Genomic DNA, 23,749 nt, shown 5'->3' on the forward strand with positions numbered 1-23,749 from the left:
GTTTTCTCTTTTAGAATGAGCAAGAAGGCCAGGTGGGCATGCTGCAGACCAGGGGTGGGGAATCTCCATCCCGAGGGCCATATACAGCCCTCGAGGTCACCGTGAGTAGCCCTCAAGGATTGCTGGACAGATGCATAGATTGCCATGTGGCAGCCTCCCTGGGGCCTGGCTGGCCAGTGAGGATTGTGGGGCCCAGCCATGCCATGCAGCAGCCTCCCCAGGGCCTGGCAGGGATCACAGGGCCCAGATGTACTGTGCGGCAGCCTCCCTGGGGCCTGGCTGGCCAGCCAGACTTGCTGCAGAGCCTGGAAACGTTACTGTCACAGTTCAGTTTGCACTTGATTATCCCAGATGGTGTGGCCTAATATGCTAATGAGTGTGACCTAATATGCTAATATTAGGGGATGTGGTCTAATATACTACTGAGTCCTGCTGGACTTTTTCTGCAAAAAAGCCCTGGACCTATGCATTTGCCCAGGGTGGCAGGCCAGGTTTGTGTGTGTGTGTGAGAGAGAGATTAGGCTCTCCCCACATGACTTCAAATAGGAAAACAATTATTTGCATTAATTCTGAATTATTCTCCCTCAGCAGAACACTGTTTTTTAAGTTGATAGTTTTTAATGGCCCGCAAATGATGTTATAAATATCCATATGGCCCTTGGCAGAAAAAAAGGTTCCCCACCTAGGCTTCCCAACCCTCCCGCCCTGGCGGGGGACCCCAGGATTTCCACCCTCTTCCCCCGCTCCCCAAAAAAACGGAAGTGGGGGGAGGGGGGAAACGGCGCCAGGGAGCATGGCGAGCCACCCGATCCTGGAGCGGGCGAGGCCGCCGCGCCGCTGCCGCCTCCTCCCCGCCCACCGCAGCTGCTCCTCCGAGATGGGCCCAGGCTGAGCCCATCTCGGAGGAGCAGCCAAGCGGCGGCAGCAGCGCAGGCAAAACCAGAGAAGGGGAGGGCGAGGCAGGCCAGGAGCATGGCGAGCCGCGAATCCGGGCCCTTCTAGGACCCAGACTCGCGGCTCGCCACACCCCCGGCCCGCCTCCACCCCCCCCTCCGATTCCACCCCAGAGGCGGAGCGGGCAAGGCCGCTGCCGCCCCCCCCCCCCCGCCCCACCGCAGCTGCTCCTCCGAGATGGGCTCAGCCTGAGCCCATCTCGGAGGAGCAGCCATGGCGAGCGGAGAAGAGGGGGCAGCTGCGCAGCGGCGTCGCCCGCTCCGAGACGGGGCGGCTCGCCACGCTCCCTGGCGCTGTTTCCCCCCCCCTAGCTCCACCCCAGTGTCTCCTGGCTCCACCCCCAAAGTCTCCTGGCTCCACCCCCAAAGTCCCCAGATATTTCTGGGATTGGACTTGGCAACCCTATCCCCACCCCTGCTGTAGACAGACTGCTCTGAAATCCAATATGTATTTCAGCTCCTAGAAAGATACCTAATCTTTCTAGGATTGGTGGTCTTTCTAATGGTGGCTACAAGCATAGACAGTTTCAAGAGGGGATTGGATAAACATATGAAGCAGAGGTCCATCAGTGGCTATAGCTACAGTGTATTGATGGAACTCTGTGTGGGGCAGTAATGCTCTGTATTCTTGGTGCTTGGGTGGGGGGGGCACAGTGGGAGGGCTTCTAATGTCCTGGCCCCACTGATGGATCTTCTGATGGCACCTGGTTCTTTTTCACCATTGTGTGACACAGTGTTGGACTGGATGGGCCATTGGCCTGATCCAACATGGCTTCTTTTATGTTCTCCATTTCATTGCTTTTCAATTGTTGCATACCTTCTGTGGTCCTGTTGATCTGACTTGTGGTTGGCCTTCTGACCTGTCTGTCAAGCCACTGTGACAAATATACAGACTGGGTAAAAATAGCGTATTGCTCTACCTTGTTGTTTGTATGGCGCGGGGCGGGGATCAGAAGGAGGTCAGCTGGAAGCACCAAAACCCCAGATGAAAACACAACGTCGTGAGGCGCTGCCTGGGAGGACGGCCGGGAGCGCGGAGTAAGAACCCACCGAGGACGCCGCAGACGAACCGGCGCGGAGTAGGGGCCGGTCGAGGCGCGGAGTGGGGGCCGGCCGAGGGCGCCATAGACGAACCGCAGGCGTCGGCTGGGAGGACTGGGGAGTATCAACGGAGCCCCGGGGAGTGGAGGAGCCGAGGAGAGGCTAGTGAGCCCCAAGACTAGGGCGTTGGCGGATGCCTCTGCCCCCGCCCTGCTCCCCCCCCCTCCTCCTTCGCCCCTGTCATCTCGCGCCCACCGGCCCGCCCACCCTCTCCCTCTGCCTGCAAGCGCTGAATGGCACAACTGACTTAGCAGCCGGGTATCCCCAGTTAGAGAAGCCCTATACGGGGCTCAGGGGAACCCCGGTTGAGCGCTGAGCCAGAGAAGACCTGAAGCGCCGGACCAGCCAAGAGACCGCAAGGGGGACTTGCCTCCCCCCTCCCCTGACTGCCAGGCTACAGCTGCCTGAGCGGCTGAATTAAGCCTGAAGTGGTCACCATTTGCACTCGCACTTTAACATCACTGAAACTGATCCAACATCCTGATCCCACCGGCACCTGCATTTTAACATCATCGAGATCATCATTGAGACTAACTTAGTAAACATTACTAATGAAGAACATCTACGGGCAGTGTGCAATAACGACCCAATAGACTGCCTGGACTTACACCCCATGGATGAATGACTGCTAACTCGCTAGTAGTATTAATTATTATTATTGTTAATTTAATTATAGATTATTTCATCAATCAATTAGCGATAAAATTAATATTCAGATTTAAAAAAAAAAAATCTTAACTTATTATTTAGGATGGGGGGGAGGGATTATTTATTAATAAGTTTAAGAACCAATGAAATTGTAGAATCCGAACTAATTGATTGTAAGGTGGATTGGGAGGGTTACTAAATTAACTTGAGACATAAATAGTGAGTTACCAATCAGGAATCGGTGGGGTTGGTGTGGAGGGTAAACAGAAGTGGCAGGTGGAGACAAGGTGGAGAGTGATACCGGTGACTTTATCTTGGGCTGATTCAGATGTCCGGCCAGGGGATTCCAGTGCTCCTGGGGAGGGGAAGATATGACGGTGGGAATAGACAGAAATATAATGGAAGGAGACAGAGACAAAGTGGTGCTCGGCCACCTTCCAGTCTACTTCCCATCCCAATGGTGGCGGGTAGTGGGTCTAAGAAGAAATGCTCGCCTCTGTCATTGGTGTTATGTAACGCCAGGTCCATAAATAACAAGACCGCAACCCTTAGGGAGTTTCTGCTACAGCAGAACGTGGACCTGGCTTGCGTGACCGAGACCTGGGTGAGGGACGGGGAGACAGTAGCTCTCTCCCAGATGTCCCCCCCGGGATACTCGGTCTTTCACCAATCACGGAGTAGCGGGCGGGGGGGAGGCGTAGCACTACTCATACGGGAGGATTACTCCTTTCGGGCTCTCCCGGGCCCAAAGATTGATGGGATTGAATGCGCCGGTCTGGCGTGGGATGTTGGAGAGGGGTTGGCAGTTTGGCTGGTGTACCGTCCGCCTAACGCACCAGCCAACGCCTTACCATCACTATTGGAGGCAGTGGCGGGCTGGGCGTTGGAGTACCCGAGGCTTATGGTCCTGGGTGACTTCAACGTCCATGCCGACGACACGGCCTCCACTCAGGCGATGGACCTGGTGTCGTCCATGGCGACACTAGGACTCTCTCAATTTGTCACGACTCCCACGCATCAGGCCGGGCACACATTAGACCTGATCTTTGCGTCCGGGATTTTGGTGAACGATATCGCCGTAGAAGCGATACCATGGTCGGATCACCTAGCCCTTAAGGCCCGTATGGGGATGCTGCCCCAACCCTGTATGGGCGGAGAGCCTATTTTGGCTCGCCCTCGGGGCCTGATGGACCCGGAACGGTTCCAAACGGTCCTGAGGGATCCTTGGCCCACTGGCAATTCCCTCGATGACCTGGTGGAGATCTGGCAGGGCCAGTTATCCAGGGCTATCGACGAAATTGCACCCCGGCGTCCTCTACGCCCTCGTACGAAGCTGGCCCCATGGTACACCCTGGGGTTGCGCCGGCTGAAGCAAGGGCTCAGACGACTAGAGAGGCAGTGGAGGCATACTCGGGACGAAGCAACGAGAACATCCTATAGAACGTTTATGAAGTCTTATGAGATGGCAGTCAAGGCTGCAAAGAAAGAATACTTTGCAACCAGGATTGCATCTGCAAACTCGCGCCCAGCACAATTATTTAGAATAATCGGGGATCTTATAACGTTGCCTCAAGGCAAACCAAACGTTAGAGAATTGGAAATAGGCTGTGAGGCATTTGCGAGATATTTTGCAGATAAAATCTCGTTGCTCCGCCAAGACCTGCCTACCACCTTGGATACAGTGAGTGAAATTGAGGTTCCGTGCCTGTCTTCAGGTTTAGTGCTGGACCACTTCGACCCGCTCAGCCTGGAGGAAGTCGACAGAATCCTCTCTGCTGCTCGCCCGACAACATGTGATCTGGACCCTTGCCCCTCCTGGCTGATTAAATCTTGCCAGGGGGAGCTTAGATGTCCTTTACGGGACATCATAAACAGGTCCCTCTTAGAGGGGCAATTTCCAACACCCCTAAAAGAGGCCTTGGTCCGCCCTCTCTTGAAAAAAGCTACAGCAGACCCGGCCGAATTGGCGAACTATCGACCGGTGTCTAATTTACCGTTTCTAGGTAAAATTATTGAGAGGGCTGTGGCGTTGCAGCTTCAGAGGTTTCTGGATGACGCTTCTGTCCTGGACCCATGTCAGTCGGGCTTCCGGCCGGGCCATGGGACGGAGACGGTGCTGGTCGCCTTGGTGGATGACCTCCAACGGCAACTGGACCGAGGCGGCGTTGCGGTGCTGATGTTGTTAGATCTGTCGGCTGCATTCGATACAGTCGACCATCGGCTACTGACGCGCCGCCTCGCCGACATTGGGGTTGAGGGGTCGGCCTTGCAATGGCTTTCCTCCTTTCTCCTAGGTCGGGGACAGAGGGTGGCTATTGGGGGGGAACGGTCCCGGAGGCGCACACTGGATTGCGGGGTGCCTCAGGGAGCAGTTCTCTCCCCGATGTTGTTCAACATCTATATGCGCCCCCTCGCCCAGATTGCCCGGCGGTTTGGGCTGGGTTGCCATCAATATGCAGATGACACCCAGCTCTATCTACTAATGGACGGCTGGCCCGACTCCGCACCAGGGAATCTCGACCGGGCTTTACAGGCTGTTGCGACATGGCTCAGGCTGAGTGGGCTGAAACTGAACCCAGCGAAGACAGAGGTCCTTTGCGTGGGTCGCGGCGCTCTGGGAAGGGAAATAGCTCTCCCGGCCTTCGATGGTGCGCTATTGAAAGCAGCGCGCCAGGTAAAGAGCCTGGGTGTTTTACTGGAGCCTTCACTATCAATGGAGGCCCAGATAGCAGCCACTGCCAAGTCAGCATTCTTCCATCTGAAGCGGGCAAGGCAGTTGGCCCCTTTCCTCGAGCGCCGGGACCTCGCAACAGTGATCCACGCAACGGTCACCTCAAGATTAGACTACTGTAATGCCCTCTACTTGGGGCTACCTCTGTGCCGGACTCGGAGACTGCAGCTAGTGCAGAACGCGGCAGCCAGGCTGTTGCTGGGGCTCCCAAAACGGGAGCATATACAGCCGGGGCTGCGTGAACTGCACTGGCTGCCGATTGTATACCGAGTCCAGTACAAAGTGTTGGTCGTTACCTTTAAAGCCTTATATGGCCGAGGACCTGCCTACCTGAGGGACCGTCTTTCCCCATACGAACCCCAGAGAGCACTGAGGTCAGTTGGGAAAAATCTAATGACCATCCCCGGGCCGAAGGAGATAAAATATCAGAGCACCAGAGCACGGGCATTCTCGATTGCGGCTCCTACTCTGTGGAACCGACTCCCCGAGGAGGTGCGGGCCCTGCGGAACCTTGAGCAGTTCCGCAGGGCCTGCAAGACCGTCCTTTTCAAATTTGCACACCCGGACTGTTAGGAAGATCAGAAATTAAGGAGCCGCCAACGCGGTTGAAGAACTATACCGCAGAATAACTGTATTTATTGAACTGGTTTTTAATGTTATTAAGTTTATTGTTGATGTTTTATATTGTTAAACTTAAAGGTTTTATTATTATTATTGTATGTTTTTATAAAATGTTGTTAGCCGCCCTGAGCCTGCTGAGGTGGGGAGGGCGGGATAGAAATAAAATTTATTATTATTATTATTATTATTATTCATTAGGAACTGAGTTCTCTCTGATATGAAGGTCCATGTGCTAAGATAGCACAGGGAATGTCAGCTTGCAAGTTTTCTCAACAATACTGGGAATACTTGCAATTTTGCTTATAGAAAACTTATAAGTATAACTATATAACTATAAGTATAACTATAAGTATTGCTGGGGGGTGGGGTTTGTAGAAAAACGCTTCTGTCTGATTTCGCGCAAGCTGCCGCACTGCAGCAACATGGCCTGCCTCTTTCCCGTGGCAAGCAAGATCCTCTGAAGCGAGATCTTATTGCACCCATTCTCCACTGTATTCTAATGTCTTCCTTTTTTTTCTAATGGAAAACTATAATATATGTTAGAACCTCTTGAGAAACCATTGTTGTTGTTCAGTCGCACAGTCGAGTCCGACCCTTTGCGACCCCATGAACCAAGTCATGCCAGGCTCTCCTGTCTTCCACCATCCTCCAAAGTCTGCTCATATTTGTGTTTGTTACAGAATGTTTATGAGGTCTTATGAGATGGCAGTCAAAGCCGCAAAGAAGGACTACTTTGCGGCTAGGATTGTGTCTGCAAGTTTGCGCCCGGCACAATTATTTAGTATAATTAGGAACCTTACAACACTGCCTCAAGGCAGACCAAATGTGAGAGAATTAGAAATAGGCTGTGAGGCTTTTGCAAAAAATTTTGCAGATAAAATCATGTCGCTCTGCCAGGACTTTCCCACCACATTGGATACAGTACAAGATCTTGAGGCTCCGTGCCTGTCTTCTGGTTCAGTTCTGGATCACTTTGACACACTTAGCCTGGGGGAAGTTGACGGAATTCTCTCTACTGTACGTCCAACAACTTGCGATCTGGACCCATGCCCCTCTTGGCTGATTAAATCTTGCCAGAGGGAGCTTACATGTCCTTTATGGGACATTGTAAATAGATCCCTCTCAGAGGGGCGATTTCCAACACCTCTTAAAGAGGCTATGGTCCACCCTCTCTTGAAAAAGAGTACAGCAGACCCGGCCGAATTGGCAAACTACCGGCCGGTCTCAAGTTTAACATTTTTAGAAAAAATTATCGAGAGGGCAGTAGCACTACAGTTGCAGGGTTTTCTAGATGACGCTTCCATCTTAGATCCTTACCAGTCCAGCTTCCGCCCAGGCCATGCGACAGAGACAGTGCTGGTCGCCTTGGTGGATGATCTCCAGCGGCATCTGGATCGAGGCGGCGTGGCAGTGCTGATGTTATTAGACCTGTTGGCTGCGTTCGACACGGTCGACCATCGGTTACTGACCTGTCGGCTCGCCGACGCAGGGATTAGGGGGTTGGCCTTACAGTGGCTTTCCTCCTTCCTTAATGGATGGGGACAAAGCGTGGCAATTGGGGGAGAGCTGTCCCAGAGGTACTCACTAGATTGTGGGGTGCCGCAAGGAGCAGTTCTCTCTCCAATGTTATTTAACATATACATGCGCCCCCTTGCCCAGATTGCCTGGAGGTATGGGCTGGGTTGTCATCAATATGCGGATGACACCCAGCTCTATCTACTAATGAATGGCCAGCCTGACTGCGTCCCAAAAAATCTGGACCTGGTGCTGCAAGCCATGGCAGGTTGGCTCAGGCTGAGTGGGTTGAAGCTGAATCCAATGAAGACAGGTCCTTTGCTTGGGTCGTGGCGCTCTGGGAAGGGAAATTCCTCTCCAGGTTTTTGACGGTGTGTCGCTGAAAGCGGCGCACCGGGTCAAGAGCTTGGGGGTTCTACTGGAGCCTTCATTGTCAATGGAGGCCCAGATAGCGGCCACTGCCAAGTCCGCGTTTTTTCATCTTAGACGGATGAGGCAGTTTGCCGCCTTCCTCAAGCGCCAGGACCTAGCAACAGTGATCCATGCAACAGTCACCTCAAAACTGGATTACTGTAATGCCCTCTACATGGGGCTGCCTTTGTGCCGAACCCAGAAGCTGCAGCTGGTGCAGAACGCAGCGGCTAGGCTATTGTTAGGGCTCCCGAAGTGGGAGCACATACGGCCGGGGCTGCGTGGGCTGCACTGGCTGCTGGTTGCATACCGGGTTCGGTACAAAGTGCTGGTTATTACCTTTAAAGCCGTATGTGGTCGAGGGCCTGCCTACCTGAGGGACCGTCTCTCCCCATACGAACCCCAGAGAGCACTGAGGTCAGCGGGAAAGAACCAGCTGAATATCCCTGGGCCAAGGTAGGCCAAATTGAAAAACACAAGGGAACGCGCCTTCTCTATCGCAGCTCCACACCTGTGGAATCAACTTCCAGACGAAGTGCGGGCCCTGCAGAGTCTTGACCAATTCCACAGGGCCTTGAATTAGAATTGTCATGAACATAAGAACATAAGAGAAGCCATGTTGGATCAGGCCAATGGCCCGTCCAGTCCAACACTCTGTGTCACACAGTGGCCAATATATATATATATACATATACACATATACACACATACATATATACATACATACACACACTGTGGCTAATAGCCACTGATATTTTTATCCAATCCCCTCTTGAAGCTGGCTATGCTTGCAGCCGCCGCCACCTCCTGTGACAGTGAATTCCACATGTTAATCACCTTTGCAAGACTACTCTTTTTAAGATGGTCTTCGCTGAATGCTAAGCAAATAATAGATTCGCTGCTGTTGTATTCCACCATCAGTTTATTAAAATCCTGTAATTTAGCATCATAACTGTTAATTTTAATTGGAATGTCGATTTAAATGATGGTTTTATAATGCAGTATTTATTGAATTATATGATTTTATTGTATTGTATTGAACTAATATGTTGTGAGCCGCTCTGAGCCTGCTTCAGCAGGGAGGGCGGGATATAAATAAAAAGTATTATTATTATTATTATTATTATTATTATTATTATTATTATTATTATTATTACATCAGTAACACTGTCCAACCATCTCATCTTTTGCCGTCCCCTTCTTTTGCCTTCTGTCTTTCCCAGCATCAGGGTCTTCTCCAGTGACTGCTCCCTTCTCATTTGATGGCCAAAATATTTGAGCTTTTGAGTATTTGAGAAACCATACCCTCTATTTAAACTAACAAAGCCAGAATGTTACCTAGATTTATGGCACTTCACACCTACAACAGCAGTCTGCTTTTTATTACCTTCCTGTGTTGTTTCAGCCCTGCTTTGTTCTAACACTAACAAACACAGATCCCTATTTGTGATTCTTTGTATCTGCTAAAACATTCCCATGATTCTACGTACCAACTCACTGCCCTCTTATATTAAGAATTGCTGCTTGCCATTCCCATTTTGTCTGATGAAGTCTGCTTATGAGCATACGAAAGCTTACGTTCTGGAACAAGCCTAGTGGGGAATCGGTTTGAATGTCTCCTAATATCCAGCAATTTTATCTGGTCCTATGCAAGTGATGTTTATGAATCATGGTGCAAAATGAGAGCTGCTGCATTCTACTATAATGGCTTACTTCTTTGGATATAAAAGATTTCCACGGCTAAATCTGTGTCTATAAACGCACAGCAGAGAAACTTTGTCAGGGAACCAGATCCCATAAATTCTGCCTTGCAGTCCTTTCTGGCAGCAGGAACAGGGCAACATTTTCAGGAACAGATCCTGAAACAGTCAGGCTGCATTTGTACATAAAAATCCAGCAAGGCACTCAAATAGGGTTGCCAAGTCCAATTCAAGAACTGGGGACTTTGGGGGTGGAGCCAGGAGACTTTGGAGGTGGAGCCAAGAGCAAGGTTGTGACAAGCATAATTGAACTCCAAAGGGAGTTCTGGCCATCACATTTAAAGGGGCTGCGCACCTTTTAAATCCCTTCATTGGAAATAATGAAGAATGGGGCACCTTCTTCGGGGGCTCATAGAATTGGACCCCCTGGTCTGATCTTTTTGAAACTTGGTGAGTATTTTGGGGAGAGGCACCAGATACTATGCTGAAAATGTGGTGCCTCTAACTCAAAAATCAACCCCTCCAGACCCCCAGATACCCATGGATCAATTCTCCATTATACCCTATATGAATCGGTATCCATAGGGAATAATGGAGTGCCCAGCAGACATTTCCCTCCCCCTCCCACCACTTTCTGATGACCCTGAAGCGGGGGGAGGGCCTCCAAATCAGGGGATCCCCTGCTCCCACCTGGGGATTGGCAACCATAGGCTCAAACTTCTACCAGTGGGAGAACCAGCCCAACTTTGCCTAAAAGGGTTGCCTGTCTGCAAGTCTATTCTGAAAGTCTCCCAGAATTACAGCCGATCTCCAGGCTACAGAAAATGGCTGCTTTGGAGGGTGACCGCTATGGCATTATACCCTGCTGAGCAGTGCTGGATCAAACCCTGTGGAGGCCCCTAGGCAGTCAAAATCTTGGGCCCCCCTAGCAAATTATCTCAAGAGTTTGAGCACCTGCGCCTCCACCCACAGCCCCCGCTGCAGCCATCAGGCACCTTCTTAAAAGACCCTTTTACTAAGCTGCAAGGGAGAGACCGAGAGAGGGAAACTTGATGACAATGCCAGCAGCCACTACATCAGGCAAGTCAGGCAAAGAGCAGCTCTGTTGCTGGCTATGTGTGCAAGCTGGGAGGGCTGCAAGCAGTGGGGGAGCCAGCCCGGGGCCCCTAAAAGTGTGGGGGCCCATAGGCCAGTACTTACTTGGCCTAATTGTTAATCGGCCCTGCTGCTGAGTAGGGTTGCCAGGTCCAATAGTCCTGGTGGTGGAGGTGAAAGGGAGCCATCTGGAAGTGTGGGAGGTAGAGCAACGTCGCTGTGTGCAATGTGATTAATGCAATGATGTTACATGGAAGCAAGTGTTGGTGCATGATGTCCCTGGTGCAATGATGTCACTTCCTTGTTTGAGAGCCAGTTTGGTGTAGTGGTTAAGTGTGTGGACTCTTATCTGGGAGAACTGGGTTTGATTCCCCACTCCTCCACTTGCACCTGCTAGCATGGCCTTGGGTCAGCCATAGCTCTTGTAGGAGTTGTCCTTGAAAGGGCAGGTGCTGTGTGAGCCCTCTCCAGCCCCACCCACCTCACAGGGTACCTCACAGGGTGCCTGTTGTGGGGGAGGAAGGTAAAGGAGATTGTGAGCTGCTCTGAGACTCTTTGGAGTGGAGGGCGGGATATAAATCCAATATCATCATCATCATCTTCTTGTGACATCATCATGTTGGTGTGGCCGGCAGGCCTCTTCAGGAATTCCAGCCCCAAAGACCGAGGGATCTCCTGGCCGGACTGGGGATCTGGCAACCCTACCTCCTGCCCCAAATTCCACCCTTCCCAGGCTCCACCTCCCAAATCTCCAGGAATTTCCTGACCCAAATTTGGCAACCTTACGAAGCCATCAATCCGTTCTTAGGATCATGTTGAAAAACCAGATTCAGTGTGTCAGATGCTGTGGCATTGCTTTAGTTATTTTCAGGCCTTGAATTCAGTAGGAGCTCACAGGAGTGCAGCTCCTGAATCTTTCTGAGGGTTCCCCCTCTGTCAAGATCGACTAATAACGACTTAAGACTGGTGGATCATGGCCTAAGCATTAGGCCCTGTTAAAATCATAATGGATCCACTGCTGCTAAGGTTCTACCTTAGTTGCTTCCCTTCCCCCCTTTTCTTATTTTGATTTGCAACTGGTGTGAAGGAACTAGTCGGAACCCGGACTTTGGCGGCCCTGCGCGACATGCAACAGGGGCAGAAATCAATCTGGGAGTATGCTGCAGACTTCCGAGCCAACGCAGCGAAGGTGCGAGGGTGGAGTGAGCTAATGAAGATCGAGCACTTCACCCGGGGGCTGAATGCGGGCATATTGGATAGGGCCCTCACCCAAGCCCGACCTACCATGCTGGTAGGTTGGATCCAGTTAGCAGGTGAGGTTGAGACCAATATGAAGCGCATCACCATGTAATGCCAGCAACAGAGCAGGAAAGGGGGACGAGACCCGGAAGCAACCCCGAAAGCAGAGGCGAAGAAACCGGCCGGGGGTTCCAGTGGGGACAAGCCCACCGGGCACCGCAAGTGCTTTTGGTGTGGAGACCCCTGGCACCTAGCAAGCAGCTACCCGAACCCGCCGTGAGCACCACCAAGTGCCCCGAAGCAGAGCACCCCTGTCCCGAAGAAGGTCCCCAGCCGCCCTAAGGATGCGGCAAAAGGCAATGTGGCAGCCATCGAGGAGGCGGAAGAGGACCCGTTCCTGAGCGATGAGCTGAGTGAGCTGGCCTGCATGGAGGAGCCGTCGGGAAACGAGAACGGGTGCCCACCAGCAGGTCGCAGAGGAGCCGGCACCAGTGAGGGTGAGAGTGACTGGATCACTATACTTTGTACCAGTGGGACTGTTGAACCCCAAACGCAAGAGATTTATGCAAGTGAGGGCTTTAATTGATTCGGGGTGCAACCTGGCGGTCCAGGTTAGAGGGGGCGAAAGTGCTGTTCGAGATATGGACCGACCATAAAAACCTCGAAGCTCTCACAGGGAAGAGGAAATTGAGTGAAAAGCAAATGAGGTGGGCTGGGTTCTTTTCTAAATTTGATTTTGTGCTAAAGCACATCTCCGGCACGAAGAACTTTCTCGCAGATGCTTTGTCCCGCCTGCCCCAGCACAACAGCAAAAGGGAAGAGGTAGTGGACTCCTTAGTTCCGCCCACCCAAGTGGCCACAGTTGTAACTACACATTCACAAAAGAAACGCCAGCTACAGGGGTGGGGGTCAGAAAGAATGGCAGCGGAGGTCGAGAAGGAGGGGACCAACGGCCAGGGGAAATCCAGAAATGAGAAGATGGGCTCTGGTACAAGGGAGAAAAATTATACGACCATGAGATCAGAAGTGTTACAGTTCTGTCACTCAAACAAACTGGCTGGGCACTTTGGGTATGTCAAGACGTTGCATCTGGTTAACAGGCAGCTTTGGTGGCCCTCAATGAAAAAGGATATATCTGAGTTTGTGTCCACGTGCCCTATTTGCATAATGGCCAAAAGATGGGGAGGAAAACCCCCTGGGTTACTCAAACCTCTGGAGACCGCCTCTAGACCCTGGTCGATAGTCTCCATGGATTTTATTGTAGAGCTACCGCCCTCTCATGGCAAAACAGTAATATTGGTGGTAGTAGATACTTTTTCCAAACAAGACCACTTTATTCCTTGTGCCCAACTCCCCACCGCAAAGAAGCTGGCTTATTTATTCTTCAACCACGTAGCCAAGCTACACTCAATCCCCAACAAGGTAATCAGTCACTGCGGCCCACAATTCGTTGCTAACTTCTGGCGGGAGTTCTGTAAACTGGGCATGGAGCAGGGGTTAAGTTCCGCCTACCACCCACAGACCGACGGACAGACTGAACGTGTGAACGGGCTTTTAGAGCAAAATTTAACGTGCTACATAAACCATAAAAAATCCAATTGGGTGGACCTATTGCCCTTTGCAGAGTACTGCTATAATAACAGTGTCCACAGCTCCACCAAAGCCTCATCATTTCAAACAGTGAGTGGGTATGAGGGAAAGGACCTCCCTCTGCTACCCGGGGGGGGGGGGATGTAAAGAAAGAGGTGAGCCCTTTTGATCAGTGGTGGGGCACACTGACCAAGAGTTGGAAGGAAATTCAGGAGAACCTGGAAATAGCCAAGGAAACTTACAAAAAGCAATATGATAAAAGCCATGTCCCTGCCTGGGATTTCAAAGTAGGGGATTTGGTATTTGTGTCCACAAAGAACCTTCCACTCACTCAGCCGTCTAAAAAGTTGGCTTACAAATATCTGGGTCCTTTTAAGATCAAAAGGGTGATAAATAAAGTTACAGTAGAGCTGGAGTTGCCAAAGATGTTCAGTAAAGTGCACCCTATCTTTCATTGCAGTCTTCTTCGGAAAGACCCTGGTTGTTCCCCTTGGCATCCTCGGCCGGAAGCACCTCAACCTATCCAGATGGGGAGCCAGAGTCACCATGAGATCCAGGAAATCTTGGACTCAAAGCTTAAACATGGGAAGCTGTATTATCTAATTAGATGGAAACATTTCCCTCCTAGTGAAAATGAGTGGGTAGCAGAAAAGGATGTGTCAGCCCCTGACCTTATCAAGAAATTTCTATCTAAACACCCTCAGATTCCCAAGAGGGTCAGCTTAAGGGGGGCAGTATGTCAAGATTGACTAATAATGACTTAAGACTGGGGGATCATGGCCTAAGCATTAGGCCCTGTTAAAATCATAATGGATCCACTGCTGCTAATGTTCTACCTTAGTTGCTTCCCTTCCCCCCTTTTCTTATTTTGATTTGCAACCGGTGTGAAGGAACTAGTCGGCGCCTTCTCAGGGCCTGAGGTGGGAGGAAGCCTTGCATAACAATTCAAGGGCATTTGTGAGATATCGCCTGAGAAAGTATCTAGTAGTTGTGTGTGAATGTGTCCTCCTGTAAACCCCCCCCATAGGAATGTTTTTGAAGTGTATCTTAAAACCCATGTATCAATGTATTGGTTTCATTCTTAGCAAGCTAGAGGCTTGCGCCAGAGTACCAGTTATCAATAAATGAAGTCTTAGTATCAACTTGGACTCATTCTTGAATCCGTCGACTTGACACCCTCTTCCTCCCCACCTACCTTGTCCGTTGAATAATAGGTGCAGCTGCATAACAATCCCTGGATTAGGAGAGCAGGCAGCCTGCCAACCACCAGGGGCTTTGCCACACTCCCAGCAGCCCTCATTAACCCCTGGAGAAGCCCACACCACCCTTTCTCCACTTCTGATGTGATTTTGAATGGCGGGTGGCTTGCTGGCCTTTTGACTGGGGGGGGAGGCAGCCAAGAAGAGCCCCAGGTGAGCTAGGCCTGCTTGGGCTGGCTGGATCTCTAGCCAGCCCAAGCAGGCCTCTCTCACCCGGGGCTCTCCTTTCTTGTGTTGGGTTGCTTTTGGCTGCTGGGGGGACAGCATATGCTAATGAGTTATGCAAATGAGCTCCACCACCTATTTTTCTACAAAACGACCCCTGATTATTTTATACTAGCTCTCTGTTAATGTTATTTGAAACTCTGACTCTTATGTTTTAAATGTTTTCTTTGCCTTTTCTAGGTCTGCGATCATGGAATGATAACAGCTGCCTCCGAGAATTCCCCTTTGTATGCAAGATTCCCTCCCTGGCTGCAGATTAGGCCTCTATTGGAAGAGCAACCTCTGGACTATAAAGATGGAGAGAAACTGATGTAAAAGACCTTTCTTCAACAGATCCAAATTTAAAAAAAAAGGAAAAAAAGCATTGCTCTGCATCTGACTCCTTGAATTCTCTGCCTAGCTGTACCCAGAGATTGTTTGCATTTAGGATTGCCAGGTCTGACTCAAGAAATATCCGGGGACTTTGGGGGTGGAGCTAGGAGACTTTGTGGGTGGAGCCAGGAGCAAGGGTGTGGCAAGCATGATTGAACAACAAAGGGAGTTCTGGCCATCACAGTTAAGTGAACAGCACATATTTAAATGCCTTCCCTCAATTTGGAAATGCTGGAGGGTGAGGTAAGAACATAAGAGAAGCCGTGTTGGATCAGGCCAATGGCCCATCCAGTCCAACACTCTGTGTCACACAGTGGCCAATATATGTGTGTGTGTTTACACACACACACACATAAATACATATATATATATATACACACACACACATACATACTGTGGCTAATAGCCACTTATGGACCTCTGCTCCATATTTTTATCCTATGCCCTCTTAAAGCTGGCTATGCACCACCTCCTGTGGCAGTGAATTCCACATGTTAATCACCCTTTGGGTGAAGAAGTACTTCCTTTTATCTGTTTTAACTCGACTGCTCAGCAATTTCATCGAATGCCCACAAGTTCTTGTATTGTGAGAAAGAGAGAAAAGGACTTCTTTCTCTACTTTCTCCATCCCATGCATAATCTTGTAAACCTCTATCATGTCACCCCGCAGTTGACATTTCTTCAAGCTAAAGAGCCCCAAGCGTTTTAACTTTTCTTAATAGGGAAAGTGTTCCAAACCTTTAATCATTCTAGTTGCCCTTTTCTACACTTTTTTCCAATGCTATAATACCCTTTTTGAGGTGCGGTGACCAGAATTGTACACAGTATTCCAAATCAGACTGCACCATCGATTTATACAGGGGCATTATGATACAAAAAGAAGGGTACCTTCTTTTAGGCTCATAGAATCGAACCCCCTGGTCCAATCTTTTTGAAACTTGAGAGGTTTTTTGAGGAAGGGGACTAGATGCTTTGCAGAAAATGTGGTGCCTCTACCTCAACAAACAGCCCCCACAGAGCACTAGATACCCACAGACTGATTCTGCATTATACCCTAGGGGGACCAATCTCCATAGGGTATAATGGAGTGCCCAGCAGACATGGCATGCTCCCGCTTTCTGATAACCCTGAAACAAGGGGAGGGCTCCCAGACCAGGGGATCCCCTGCCCTCAACTGGGGATTGGCAGCCCTATAAGGCCTGCAAGTCCTCTCCTGAAAGGGCTGAGCCTTTGGACGGTGTTGCTGCCACTACAAGATCTTCTCCACGATGCCTTCCATTATGCAAGGAGCCTCCCAACAGGAGCTGCCAGGTGAGGGGGGGGGACCCTTGTGGTTAAGTATCAAAATAGGGTGGAGGGGAGGAGCCCAGAACCAAATCTGGTGGGTGACTTTGGGCCATCCGCTCACACCTCCTGCTTTGCCTGCTGCACATGGCTATTGTGCGGATGTAACCAGGAAAGGATAAATATGCAAGCCACCTGGAGTTTGTTGGAGGAAGAAGGGGATAAAAAAAGAAGTGCAATCTACTGATTGCGGGGAGGAGGGAGCAAACAGGCACAGCTTTCTACATGGAGTCAAATAAGGCTTTATTGAATGAGTATCATATTCACAGTCAAGACGTTCTTTATTGGAACTGACCCATCAGGGCCAAGCCATACATACACCTTACCCTGACCATTTACCACATAAGCAAAATGAGTGAGAAGCTAATGTGGGAATAAAATTCAAAGGTATTCCCAGACAGGTACTCTCCCCCTCAATTCAAGCCTGCTTAGTGAAGAATTGAAAGTTAGTGTCCCTGGCTGGACGGATAACAGATGACCTTCACAGCTGTGCTCAGGAATGTGTCTTAGCCCACAGAGGGGCCCTTCTGTAGCCAGGGTAGAGAGAAGACTTATGATATTGTTCCAAAGACATAATAATGCAAATAGCAAAGAGCAGGATTACACAGAAACATTAGATCCAATTATTACAAACGATGCGAACCAGTTTTTGACAGACTGCTGGCAATGTTATAGAGGGGTCAGAGCAGGGTTGCCAGGTCTGTGTTGGAAAATACCTGGAGGCTTTTGGGGTGGAGCCAGGAGAGGGTGGGATTTGGGGAGGAGCCTCAGTATGGTCCAGTGCCATAGAGCCCACCCTCCAAAGCAGCCATTTTCTCCAAGGGAGCAGATCTCTGCCAGCTGGAGATCAGTTGTAAAAGCAGGAGATCTCCAGGCCTCACCTGGAAGGTGGCAGCCCTAGTTAGGGAGTTGAGAGACTCAGAGCCAAACCATGCAGTGGTCTTTGGGGAGCTGGGTCCTACCTTGCAAGGTTGTTATGGGGGGGCAAAACAGAGGAGGGGAAAACCATGTATGTGTTTCTGAGCTTCTTGGAGAAAGGCAGGGATAAAAATCCAATCGATAAATCTGTTGATTCAAAGGGCATTTGTACCCATGGAAACAAGACAGTGTTCCCATCCCATGAGGGATTCCAAAGTCCCATTCTGGAAGGCAATGCAACAGTTCCTGCTTTTGTATGTGTGTGTGCGTGCGCACACAAGCATGTGTGTGTATAAGAAAAGGCTACCAGCTCCTTCTGAGAACGGCTGAGCTAATTAGATTTTCCTGGAAATGCGTTCCAGGGCCATGCGCTTGTTGTACTCTGTGCCATTCCATTGCTTCCTCAAAGGTTTTGAAAAATGTCACATAACCTGGCATCTCTTTTTAAAAATGCTCTTCTAATTAAAAAAAGAAGCAGAAATAAGAGACTCTCTGTTTTGGATGAAGATCATTTGGCAACGTGGCTGTATCAGCTACTGAAGTTTTACCCTTTGATTTTCAAAGACTGAGGTTAAAGGTGTCACACGTGGTAGACATATGGTTGGTGCAGGGTCAAGCCCAGGTCTCAGATTCATAAGAACATAAGAGGAGCCATGTTGGATCAGGCCAATGGGCCATCCAGTCCAACACTCTGTGTCACACAGTGGTCAATATATATATATATATATATATATACACACACACACACACACACACACACACACACACTGCTGGCAATGTTATAGAGGGGTCAGAGCTTGCCAGGTCTGTGTTGGAAAATACCTGGAGGCTTATATGCACACACACACACACTGTGGCTAATAGCCACTGATGGACCTCTGCTCCATATTTTTATCCTATCCCCTCTTAAAGCTGGCTATGCTTGTAGCCGCCACCACCTCTTGTGGCAGTGAATTCCACATGTTAATCACCCTTTGGGTGAAGAAGTACTTCCTTCTATCCATTTTAACCTGACTGCTCAGCAATTTCATTGAATGCCCACGAGTTCTTATATTGTGAAAAGGGAGAAAAGTACTTCTTTCTCTACCTTCTTCATCTCATGCATAATCTTGTAATCTCTATCATGTCACCCCACAGTCGACATTTCTCCAAGCTAAAGAGCCCCAAGCATTTTAACCTTTCTTCATAGGGAAAGTGTTCCAAACCTTTAATCATTCTAATTGCCCTTTTCTGCACTTTTTCCAATGCTATAATATCCTTTTTGAGGTGCGGTGACCAAAATTGTACACAGTATTCCAAATGAGACTGCACCATCGATTTATACAGGGGCATTATGATACTGGCCGATTTGTTTTCAATTCCCTTCCTAATAATTCCCAGCATGGCGTTGGCCTTTTTTATTGGAATCACACACTGTGTTGACATTTTCAGTGAGTTATCTACCACGACCCCAAGATCTCTCTCTTGATCAGTCTCTGCCAGTTCACACCGCATCAACTTGTATTTGTAGCAGGGATTCTTGGCCCCAATGTGCATTACTTTGCACTTGGCCACATTGAACCTCATCTGCCACGTTGACGCCCACTCACCCAGCCTCAACAGATCCCTTTGGAGTGCCTCACAATCCTCTCTGGTTCTCACCACCCCGAACAATTTAGTGCCATCTGCAAATTTGGCCACTTCACTGCTTACTCCCAACTCCAAATAATTTATGAACAAGTTAAGTTCAGCAGGAGCTCACAGGAGCACAGCTCCTGAACCTTTCTGAGGGTTCCCCTCTTCCTCCCAACCTGCCTGGTTCATTGAATAGTAGGTACAGCTGCATAACAATCCCTGGATTAGGAGAGCGGGCAGCCAGCCAGCCACCAGGGGCTTTGCCACACCCCCAGCAGCCCTCATTAACCCCTGGAGAAGTGCGCCGCTCTTTCTCCACATCTTATGTGATTTTGGGTGGAGGGTGGCTTGCTGGCCTTTTGACTGGAGGGGTGGCCCAGAAGAGCCCCAGGTGAGCGAGGCCTGCTTGGGCTGGTTGGATATCTAGCCAGCCCAATCAGGCCTTGCTCACCTGGTGCTCTCCTTTCTTGCATAAGGTTTCTTTTGGCTTGGGGGGGACATATGCAAATGAGTTATGCTAATGAGCTCCACCATCTATTTTTCTACAAAAGGACCCCTGGCCAAACCCCCCATCCCCAAACCAAGTATCATGGATGCAATGAGGAGGGTGGTGATATCTCATAGGGTTGCCAGGTTGAGGTTGGGAAATACCTGGAGATTTTGGGGGTGGAGCCAGGAGCAAATCTGGCCTGTGACAACCATGATTTAAAGGGGCTGGTTTCCTTTTAAATGCCTTCTTTCAATTGGAAATATTGGAGCATGTGGGCACCTTCTTTTGGGCCTCATAGAATTGGACCCCCTGGTCCAATCATTTTGAAACTTGGAGGGTTTTTTGAGGAGGCACAAGATGCTGTGCCAAAAGTTTGGTGCCTCTACCTCAACAAACATCCCCCCCAAAGCCCCAGATACCCACAGATCAATTCTCCACTATATTGTCATGAAATTGGGGTATTTTATTATTGTATTGCTGTAATGTCTGTATTTTATGCTATGTAAGCCACCCTGAGCCTGCTTCAGCGGGGAATGTGGGATATAAATTAAAAATTATTATTATTATTATACCCTATGGGGATCAGTCTCCATAGGGTATAAAGGAGAGTTCAGCAGACATTTCCCACCCACCCCCTGCTTTCTGATAACCCTGAAGTGGGTGGAGGGCCTCCAAACCAGGGGGCCCCCTGCTCCCAACTGGAGATTGGCAACCCTTGAGTCTGGGAGAGGGCAGGGTTTTGTGGGGGGTGGGGCTCAGCATGGTACAATGCTCTAGAGGCCACCCTTCAAAGCAACCATTTTTCTCCAAGGGAAACTTTTTTTGGAGTGTATTACATCAATTGTATTTTTGCTTTATTTGCATATTTAGTTCCAGCGAAATTAATCTCTTTTTGTTGGACGAAGAATTGTATTTGAAACATGTATATTACTGGAAACGTGTCACAAACAATTCAGTTTCTGGATGAGAAACTCTGGCACCTTTATATACGTTTTCATGTATAAATTGTTATTTTTGTACCAGTGTATTCCATGTACAATAAATACATGGAATTTATTGTAATTTGAATGTGCCTCCAGACATGTAGTGTATAATTCTGGGTATGTATGTTCGTGATATAAGTACAAAGTGATCCGTTTTTAGGAGTAAACAAAAATAAGCATTATAGCAAACTAGTATTACTTGTGAGTAACAGATTTGTGTTGGCAGATTGAACACTTTCAACACGGTTTTCTCCTAATCCCCAGGTGGGGACAGGGGATCCCCAGGTTGGAGGCCCTCACCTGCTTCAGGGTCATCAGAAAGTGGCGGGGGGGGGAGGGAAATGACCGCTGGGCACTCCATTATTCCCTTTGGAGACCAATTCCCATAGGGTATAATTGAGAATTGATCCATGAGTATGTGGGGCTCTGGGGGAGATGTTTTTTGAGGTAGAGGCACCAAATTTGCAACTTAGCATCCAGTGCCTCTCCTCACAAAACCATCCATGTTTCAAAAAGACTGGACCAGGGGGTCCAATTCTATGAGCCCCAAAAGAAGGTGCCTCTATCCTTCATTATTTCCAGTACAGGGAAGGCATTTAAAAGGTGTGCTGTCCCTTTAAATGTGATGGCTAGAACTCCCTTTGGAGTTCAGTGATGTTTATCACAACCTTGCTCCTGGCTCCACCCCCAAAGGCCCAGATATTTCTTGAGTTGGACTTCAAGACTCAAGCAGGGAAGTGTCTGCCGTATCCAGGGCTATCAAGGTACAGATGTCCCCAGTGAACTGACCAGGTGACTCTTCTGAGCTGAGATTCTGCAAGGCCAACTTGGGCTACAGTCCCTTGCACATCAGGCCAATTATTCCATTCGCCAACCACAGCAAATAAGTTGCTCTTTGATTCAGTCAACCCACCTTGGTGTTTGGTGTAGCGGTGAAGTGTGCAGATTCTTATCTGGGAGAAATGGGTTTGATTCCCCACTCCTTCACCTGCACCTGCTGCAATGGCCTTGGGTCAGCCATAGCTCTGGCAGAGGTTGTCTTTGAAAGAGCCCTCTCCAGCCCCACCCACCTCACAGGGTGTCTGTTGTGGGGGGAGAAGATACAGGAGATTGTAAGCCGCTCTGAGACTCTGTCCTTGAAAGGGCAGCTGCTGTGAGAGCCCTCTCAGCCCCACCCACCTCACAGGGTGTCTGTTGTGGGGGGAGAAGATACAGGAGATTGTAAGCCGCTCTGAGACTCTGTCCTTGAAAGGGCAGCTGCTGTGAGAGCCCTCTCAGCCCCACCCACCTCACAGGGTGTCTGTTGTGGGGGAGGAATGGAAAGGAGATTGTAGGCTGCTCTGAGACTCTGTCCTTGAAAGGGCAGCTGCTGTGAGAGCCCTCTCAGCCCCACCCACCTCACAAGGTGTCTGTTGTGGGGGAGGAAGGTAAAGGAGATTGTAGGCCGTTCTGAGATTCTGTCCTTGAAAGGGCAGCTGCTGTGAGAGCCCTCTCAGCCCCACCCACCTCACAGGGTGTCTGTTGTGGGGGAGGAGGGTAAAGGAGATTGTAGGCCGTTCTGAGATTCTGTCCTTGAAAGGGCAGCTGCTGTGAGAGCCCTCTCAGCCCCACCCACCTCACAGGGTGTCTGTTGTGGGGAAGGAAGGGAAAGGAGATTGTGAGCCGCTCTGAAACTCTGAGATTCTGAGTGGAGGGCAGGATATAAAGCCAATATCTTCTTCTCCTTCTCCTCCTCCTCCTCCAGCTGGAAACCGTTTAGACAGGTAGAGGAAGGAGGGCCTGGCTGTTACTGCTGAATTAATCACTTTCAGGTGAATCAATAGGCTGAGTGGAAAACAGCATCCTCCATGTGGTTCACTGAGCCTTCCCCTGTGTAGAGAAGGGCTGTGTTATTTCATACCAGTTTGGCACAGTGCGGAAGCCAAGAGGTTGTTGCTGTTTTCAGGGCTGACTCATAACCAGGTGCTCAGTGCAGAGATGACAAATGGCCCTTGGGGGGCTGAAACTCAAAGGAGACTTGAAAACAGCTGAGTCTCAATTTCTTTTGGCCCAGAGGCTGGGAGTAAAGGAGGAGGTGAGGTGCTGCTCTCTTTAGCTCTGAATGTGACTAGGGCCATGGTCACCAGAGGGGGCCGGTCAGGGATTCCAGGGGTCCCACCCTGAAGTAGGGTTGCCAGGTCCAATACAAGAAATACCTGGGGACTTTGGGGGTGGAGCCAGGAGACTTTGGGGGTGGGGCCAGGAGCAAAGGTTGTGACAATCATCATTGAACTCTGAAGGGAGTTCTGGTCATCACAGTTAAAGGGACCTAACACCTTTTAAATGCCTTCTCTCCACTGGAAATAATGAAGGACAGGGGCACCTTCTTTGGGGGCTCATAGAATTGGACCCCTTGGTTCACTCCTTTTGAACCTTGGAGGGTCTTTTGAGGAGAGGTACAGAATGCTGTACTGAAAAATTCTGGTGCCTCTAGCTGAAAAAACAGCCCCCTAAGTCCAAGATACTCACAGATCAATTATCCATTATACCCTTTTGGAATTGGTCTCCATAGGGAATAATGGAGTGCCCAGCAGACATTCCTCCCCCCCCCCCATTTTCTGATGCCCCAGAAGTAGGGGCGGGGGAGCTCCAAACCGGGAGATCCCCTCCCCCCAACTGGAGATTGGCAACCCTACCCTGACCATCCATCTTTACTCTGAAAAGGAATCCTCTATCCCAGAGCTTTTTTTCCCAGCAGGAACGCAGTTCCAGCCAGCTTGGTGTCAGGGGGTGTGGCCTAATATGCAAATTAGTTCATGCTGGGCCTTTTCTTCCTAGAAGCCCTGTGTGAAACAATAGTGACACCAGGGGGTGTGGCCTAATATGCAAATGAACTGTGGGGGGTTTTCTACAAAAAAAAAGCCCTGCTCTATACTAGTGTGATCTTAAGCAGAATCGCAC

General features: G+C 49.8%; 1 protein-coding gene across 1 annotated transcript in view; it reads left to right on the plus strand.

Annotated features, from left to right (window-relative positions):
• The window catches only part of CLEC19A (C-type lectin domain containing 19A), a 37,089-nt gene extending 21,640 nt beyond the window's left edge, over window positions 1–15,449 (plus strand). Inside the window, exon 5 of the mRNA XM_060260880.1 lies at window positions 15,269–15,449. Coding sequence (XP_060116863.1) covers window positions 15,269–15,348 — 80 coding nt within the window. The 3' untranslated portion in view covers window positions 15,349–15,449. The remainder of the gene's footprint in view (window positions 1–15,268) is intronic.
• Window positions 15,450–23,749: the final 8,300 nt, after the last annotated feature.

The sequence above is a fragment of the Heteronotia binoei genome, chromosome 20 (genome assembly GCF_032191835.1).
Source record: "Heteronotia binoei isolate CCM8104 ecotype False Entrance Well chromosome 20, APGP_CSIRO_Hbin_v1, whole genome shotgun sequence".
NCBI lineage: Eukaryota > Metazoa > Chordata > Lepidosauria > Squamata > Gekkonidae > Heteronotia > Heteronotia binoei.